General features: G+C 36.1%; 2 protein-coding genes across 2 annotated transcripts; both read left to right on the forward strand.

The window, feature by feature from the left end:
• Positions 1-226: 226 nt before the first annotated feature.
• Positions 227-1470, forward strand: LOC134822188 (uncharacterized). The gene is made up of 4 exons (XM_063833101.1): positions 227-322; positions 471-738; positions 827-966; positions 1156-1470. Exons 1-4 carry the CDS (start codon positions 227-229, stop codon positions 1318-1320), a joined length of 669 nt encoding a protein of 222 aa, XP_063689171.1. The 3' UTR covers positions 1321-1470.
• Positions 1471-2174: 704 nt separating this feature from the next.
• LOC134822107 (transmembrane protein 87A-like) lies at positions 2175-7408 on the forward strand (the record flags this gene model as incomplete). The annotated part of the gene is given in 4 exon segments (XM_063833001.1): positions 2175-2346; positions 2534-2635; positions 6742-6853; positions 7000-7408. Coding segments are annotated over 3 exon segments (231 nt in total). The 3' UTR covers positions 7073-7408.
• Between the last annotated feature and the right edge of the window lie 460 nt (positions 7409-7868).

The raw sequence follows: 7868 nt of genomic DNA on the forward strand, positions 1-7868 counted from the left end.
ATATCCGTTACTTTTTCAAGAAGGATGCTACGGAGGAAAATGGCGTTCCAACAGGTAATTCGCATATTTTGATTAAGATATGTATCTTTCTCTTGCCAAAAAGATACGACGGTTGTGGCCAATTACCACCATAATGCATGCTATTTATAGTTAATATGAATGGGTTTCCCAATTAAAATTAGTGAAGTGAACGACATTATTTAATATACATGATATTTCAGTAAATATGGATCTGAGGAGCGACACGAGGATTCTACCCAACGCACCGTTAGCAGGGTACGATGAAGACTTCTCGACACAGAGCATGAAGACATTCGACTTGGTACGTGTGGTGACTATGGTAACGAGGGAGATACGTTGAGTGTTTTAGCTTAAGGGACTTATTAATGAGGCATAATTGTCCGAATACTTGAATAATAAATTTCTTCAGTGCTCAAATAAGACTCTCAGTACCTTGATACCTTGCACAGGTGATGAGGAACATGAACCGAACCTGGTGGGGAATTACCAATTTCAACACCCTCGATAAACTGACCCACGCCTTCCACATGGCTGAGATCTGGGATAACACCGCCGAGCAGTATAGGTTGGTAGAACGACTACTGGACCCTGAGTCTGATGTCTGTGGTTGTGCAACCAATGTTGCAGAGAACGATATCCTGAACTATTTGAATCTCATGGCCTTCAAGATCAAGTACCCTGGAATTACCTCTGGAAACAAAACCATTACAGATCATTGTAAGTTTCGTCGTGATTGAGGACGTAAGGACCAGTATATACCTTATATATATACACCATTTAGTATACAAATAAATTATAATTTCAGACCTCGAATCTAGAGAGAAACGATCAGCTGACCCTGGCAGGTACGACATAGGCTACCGTGTTAGATATACCTTCAGATTCAGTGGCGAGGGGTCACAAGCAGACTTCGATGGAATTGACTTTGATCTCTCCGATATTGAGGTAAGCTAGATACATAAGACTTAAGAGTCGATATATTTTAATGTTGCCATGGGGTGGCAAGTCCCGGAGTCCCCATACATCGTGGTCCCGTAGTTTCATTCCGTCCTAATATGTATAAACATAATCGTATCTCTTGCAAATTTTTCTGAGATACGATGCTCTTCTTATTGACAACTCTTACAACTCCAGCTGCTGAAAGATATAGCGGAGAAGCTAGTAGACGACGACGGAGTTTTGACAGTGCACGCAGACAGTGCAGAACACTGGAAAGTGTGGAGGAAGATGGTGAAGCATGGTATGGATGAGTCAGGATACTACGACCTGGCTGTGTTCATGTTCTGCATGCTCAACTAGATCCGGTCTATGGGGTTTGGACACTAAGAATTGTATGTTAATGATATAATAATAAGATGCGAACACTTTTTGTTACATTTTATCGTAGGGTATAAATTATGCAATTATATAAGGGGTTAATCTTACTTTGATTTGATAAAGTAGTATTAAAACCATTATACTTTAAGATTTTTTAAGGTTGTCAATAATTTAATTGTAATTTGGGACAAAATTCATTGAATTTGATGCATGAATTTAACTTGTTTCTGAACTAAATGAAGAAATATGAATTAACGAACTTACTAAATTTACAATACAATATTAAAAGAGACTACCTACAAGTACAATGTATTCCGATACTGTACCAATTAGAGATGAATCTAACATATTGAGATATGAGAAAGCGATATGTAGCGCTGAGCGCAGTCTATGTCTACATAGCTACAAGAAAGCCAACAAGCCTAGCGTAATAATAGCGATAATAATTTGGGCATAACAGAAGTAATTATTTAAACTATTAAGCCTGTTCGTATCAGTCAAATTCCAATGCTGATTATCTCTTGAATGAATTTAATTATAAATTAGTCTCACAATCAATTTCAGCAGAAGACGAAGCCAATTCCTCTACGAGCCCACTACACCCAGTGCCACTCGAGTCGGCAACACTCTGTGACATTGTTTGACATTGCCCATTTTCAAATCTACCGTTCGCCATCCTCGCAGAACGCACCATCCTCAGCCTATAAGCTGCCGCTCTCACTAAATCGCTCGCCCAAACTTTTTTCATTCAACTGCTAACGCGCATTTTCGCATTGGATAAATTGCAAAATTGGTTTGACTATCAGGAGTGCTCGTTCTATCTTTATATATATACGTCTTTACACTTTGCTTCTCGGAGGAAGAAAGCAGCAGTCTCTCTTATGGCATTGTGGCGCATGGAAACGTATCCACCTAGTTTGCAGTCAAGGGCGTGGTAGATACTGTTTACATTTCCACGGGCACATTTAGAGGGCACTCCTTGGATCTTCCTTACTATACAGCCCAATTGTATTTTAATTTTATTACACCTTATTACACCTTATATTCAGTTATTCTATACTTTATATTTGACTATACACTTTACTCGATCAAATTCTGTGATACATGATCACAGGTATGTTATTTTCGACTTCGAGTGATTCAAACTTAAAGTTCATCGCCAATGGCCAATTTGTGATTTCGTTAACAATTTCAGATTTACTGCCGTGTTTTTGTTGGGTTGACCGTTTTGTGGAAATCTACCGGATCAGGATGACTCAAGCCATTCGTGTCCTACTAAAGCTTCATCAAAAACAAGGTACATATATGACATATGTACACCTTCATCATTCAACTCCGGCATCTATCAATCACGATTTTTCACTATCAGTGTTTCATACATCTTTAAGCAGTGTCACTTCGTTATAAGCAGCTTTATATCTGGTTTCGATTTTTAGTTACATTTTTGAGGTTTGACTTGTCGTCTTTTTCATGAATTTGCTGGTTTGTAAAATTGTGCCATTCACAGTTTAAGTCTACATCATTACCTTGGCGGCTTACTTAGTAATATCGATTGACAGCAATTTAATCATGGAAATGTTAGGTGAAAACTCAAATTATTTGTTGTTACTCTTTATATATTATGGTAGTTCTTGTTCTCAGTCATTTTATGCAATTTATTTAAGCTGACTATCAAAACTTCCCCAACTTGTTTAAACATAATATCATTTGAAATCATAATTGGAAAATCTCTACATATACGTACATATACGTATATATAGTTTACTAGTTAGCTCTTACTCTTAGCGCTTACTAGTTTAGCTCTATCTGGTCCCCTGCTACACGGCATGTAAACAGGGATTGGCCAGTTAGAGGCGGTCCGTGTAGGCTGCATATACACTGTGCTATCAGCTATACCTATAATTATATATAGTTCTTTTATTCAAATTTCTGATTGTTTCTGAATAGACTCAGTGAAGACAAATTCTAATGGAAATAAATAGCTGAATAACGTATCGTCATTTCTACGTCATACTCACATTCTCAATAAATGTATTTAATTGTAGTTGTGAAAATAGTTTAAAACTATCAGAAATTTGAATAAAAGAACTATAAAATCATGAGACTCAATAAGTCAATAACACTACACGAATCCACCAGATTATATATAATATATAATAATATATAACAAATAGTTGTTGCTTGGTTTCCCAAAGAGAGTGCTCCTTAAAATACTCAAACTCAGATGCCCAACATAACTGAACCAGCAATATGAGTTATCATGTAGAAAGAAAACCAATCTCACTGTTCAATTCCCATTAAAAGATTTTATATTTAGATCTTCTAAAATCTGGAGCACGTCATAGCGCCAAAACTCAAGCTTCTTGACTACTCCTATAAAACATTTGATAACTCGCATCTATTACAAATAATACACTACGAACAATGTATACACTTTTATATATTTAAAATCCTCGTCCAAACTTGTTGTCTTCAATATCTGACTTGAAATTAGTGTACTGCTTCTTGACGACAAGAATATGCTGATTACAGTGATCCTCTGCACTATATAAATTTGTGCATACATCCATGTGCATACTTGTTTTAAAAATATGAATTTGATAATATACATCACATAATATCATTAAGGGGGTATATCATCAAGGTTTGATAATTTTTCGTTCATACTTCATGTTAACACTCCTATTATGGTTGGAATTGATTAATACAAGAAATAGAGCAGCTTATACCAATTCTCCGCATTAAATTTATATTGTTGGGGCACAAAATGTTTTTTATTCTATCACATTTTCAGTGACTTAGCGAAATTTAAATTAACATTTTTAAGTTTAACTTAAGCTCTGATGTGCTGGACAATAATCTACCAATCATCACCAAACATTATCTTATCCAGAAAAAAACACAGTCACGCCTTGATCGATCTTATTAATATTTTGACAAGAACCATCAATTTAGAGCAGTTGTATTCAGATATAAAAATGGCTTTTTGCTGAATTGTATGACTTACTGGAATTGCTAATAATGACTAAAATGCTGAAAACAGTTACTCACTCCAATATCTACTAGTGTAATGTGAAAAATATTTGAGCAAAATATGGTGAAATCAATGGAATTAGTCAATTGGAGGTTAAAATGGTTTGCTGATTTTTGGCACTCGGTTTAATTTTATTTTGAATTGGAGTTGACGAAGTGAGAGTCTCCACTCAGTGGAGACTCTCACTTCGTCAATCCTATGTACAAATCAGGAGGTGACCGGGAATCCCGGTACCGGGATTGGCAATTTTGAGCTATCCCGGTCCCGGTCAACCGGGTCAAGTCACATTTTTCATCCCGGTCCCGGTCCCGGTCCCGGTCAAATGCTGATTTATGATCCCGGTCCCGGTCCCGGTTAATTCAGGATTCTTGGTCCCGGTCCCGGTCTCGGTCCCGGTCAATCACTCAAATTTGCCGGGATTTTGACCGGGATCTTTTACATAATTTCATTCACTGTGATTTTAAGTTTTTACTTTCATTCATTGTGAATTTCATCTTTAAACAACCTCTGAGCCAAATAAAACAATGTTTAAAATTGCTAAACAAGTTTAGGTAACTAATATCGTTACATAACTCATAAGTGCAGACTAACATCAAGTTTTCAACTCGGGCTACGCCCAATTGTCAATTGGAATTGGAGAATGAAACTGTTGAATAATTTGAGGGATCATTGATTGAGGAATGAGGAATGAAGGTGAACTTGAGTAATCAGTACATGAACATTATTGGTGTAGTACATTAGGCCCATGCCCCATATTGACGGGTTTTTTCTAGTTTTTTCTAATTTAATATTCTAGTTATTACTTATTCAAATTGTTCAATTATAATGTAAATGAAAGTTGCAGCTTTCAATATGAGAATACCAGTTTTGGTCCCGGTCATCCCGGTCATCCCGGTAAAATTGGATTGTTGGTCCCGGTCCCGGTCCCGGTAAGATAGAAATCCCAGAAATTATTGGTCCCGGTCCCGGTCACGGTAAATTGATAATCTCAGTCCCGGTGCCGGTCCCGGTCAAGTCACATTTTGTATCCGGTCCCGGTCCCAGTCCCGGTCAGGCCTAAAATCATGTCCCGGTCACCTCCTGTTATGTTATAAAACCGTTCATCTGGAGTTAAACCATACATCTAAAGTTTACATCATCCTGTACCCTATCATGTACATTCCTGATTCCCGGAATCAGTGATTCCGGCTTATTCGACATTCACATTATATGCCTCCTCAGAAACAACAATGTGGTGACCGGCTTTCATTTTTTTATTGGCGCACTTCAGTTTTTACTCTGTCATCAGTGCCACCGGAAGGTAATAGTATTCTTTGGTTAGTTTTTATAGTGTACATACAGACATAATCTTTCAAATTATTACAATGATATATAATAGGGTCACTTACATATATTTACCAATATCCTCAAACTCAAATATGTCCATATATAATATTACGAAAAATATCGTTATTAAGACTTCGGCATTTGGCAAATATATGAAAAGCTATAATGATACGTTCTACTTTCTTTCCAAATGCCGTACAGCATTTGTTTAGTTAGGTGAATCTACTGTCAAGAGTTGAGGAACAGCTAGGCTGGTTGTAATCCGCTGCTAATCCAGTTATATTCCCGGAGTTGGAATGTTAAACAAGTTCTATTTTATGCGAACTACACTGTTGTATCAGGCAAAGTTCATATAATGAATGTCGAATAAACCGGAATAAGGAATGTAAGGTACATGATAGGGTACAGGATAATGTTAACTTTAGATGTAAGGTTTAATGTAACGTTAACTCCAGATGTACGGTATTATAACATGATGATAACTCTAGATGTAAGACACAAGGTAATGTTAACTCCAGATGTAAGACACAAGCTAATGTTAACGTCAGATGTAAGACACAAGTTAATGTTAACTGCAGATGTAAGACACAAGGTAATGTTAACTACAGATGTAAGACACAAGTTAATGTTAACTCTAGATGTAAGACACAAGGTAATGTTAACTACAGATGTAAGACACAACCTAATGTTAACTCCAGATGCAGATGTAAGACACAAGGTAATATTAACTACAGATGCCAAGTAAGAGGTAAGGTAAACTTTAAATTTGGGGCAGAAGGTAATGAGATAGCTCTACACAATTATTAATTGTCTTATTATATTCCATATGTTAATATGGAATTGATAGCATGTTCGCAAACACGAGTATTAAAGTAATCCATTGTTAATTGTGCCTCTGTAGATCAAAATTTAAAATTTGTTGACAGAATCGTCGAATGAGAAGTTACAGTATACCATCTGCAAAGTTTTAGTTACAGGTCTCAAATATGAAACATGGCTTATATGTTATAACTGTACTGATTTTTGTACTCCTTAATTTTCAGAGGGCATGAAAATGAGAAAGATAAAGAAGAACGGCTCGACGAAGAAAGAAGGAAACATTGACGGAGATCTAAAATGGGCGGAGGAAAATATCCCATCAACTCTTGGAGACACGTACGAATATTTGTTTTTTCTAATTTCCATTTTAGGCTTCACCATATATAACATACTTTGTGGCGAATTTTCTTTTACAATCACTAATCGATCAGTTATAAAATAATTATCATTAATTAGATACCTTATTATTATTATTATTTCAGTGTGTTCGAGAAACTTATGGACTCGGATGAAGAGGTCGAACACAGAAAATACGAAATGTCCAAAATGCAGTGAAACATATTACCATACCAACTGGTTACCACAGCAACTGGTTACCACAGCAACTGGTTACCATAACAACTGGTTACCATACCAACTGGTTACCATACCAACTGGTTACCACAGCAACTGGTTACCACAGCAATTGGTTACCATAACAACTTGTTACCATACCAACTGGATACCATACCAACTGGTTACCGCAGAAACTGCTTTAGGATTGCTTTAGGACTCATTTTTCCGATTAAATTTTATTGTATGGAAGCAGTTTAATTTATTTTCGTAGATTTCACTCACAATTTTAAGTCTGTAAAACTAAAACCCATGAAACACTGGAGTATTTGGAGAATTTGGAGTATTTGACCAATGGTTGTAGTTGCGATTCTGATTTTGATAAATGTAGACGTTTTCAACAGTGTGCACATCGCTGAGTTTTATTTTGAAACCAAGGATTTTTATAAAGATTACAGTTTGGTGTGAGAATAATTCGAAAAACGCAGGCCGAAAAATGTTAACGTAAATATTTATTAATTTTCACCACAAACTTTTGATTATGTACAGCTGGACTTGATGATCACGTAAACATTCGGACTTCATTTATAAATAACCAACTTATCTCTTTTATTTAATGATATTGAACAGATATTAAGACAACTCGACCAGCAACAACAGGCGACACGTGTTTATTTTACTGTAGAGTAATTGATATTATTTCATGCATGCTTTAGTTGTTTTGGAATTGATAAAATTCGACCGAGAAAAATCGTCAGACTTAAAACAAGTTTTCATTTCTCACGGGGCAGAATTAATA

Source organism: Bolinopsis microptera, chromosome 10 (genome assembly GCF_026151205.1).
Source record: "Bolinopsis microptera isolate Bmic1 chromosome 10, MBARI_Bmic_1.0, whole genome shotgun sequence".
NCBI lineage: Eukaryota > Metazoa > Ctenophora > Tentaculata > Lobata > Bolinopsidae > Bolinopsis > Bolinopsis microptera.

Coding starts and splice junctions, on each gene's coding strand:
- LOC134822188 (XM_063833101.1), top strand. CDS start 227: ATGGATCTGAGGAGCGACACGAGGATTCTACCCAACGCACCGTTAGCA. Junction 739..826: donor CAAAACCATTACAGATCATT/GTAAGTTTCGTC, acceptor TTATAATTTCAG/ACCTCGAATCTAGAGAGAAA. Junction 967..1,155: donor TTGATCTCTCCGATATTGAG/GTAAGCTAGATA, acceptor TTACAACTCCAG/CTGCTGAAAGATATAGCGGA.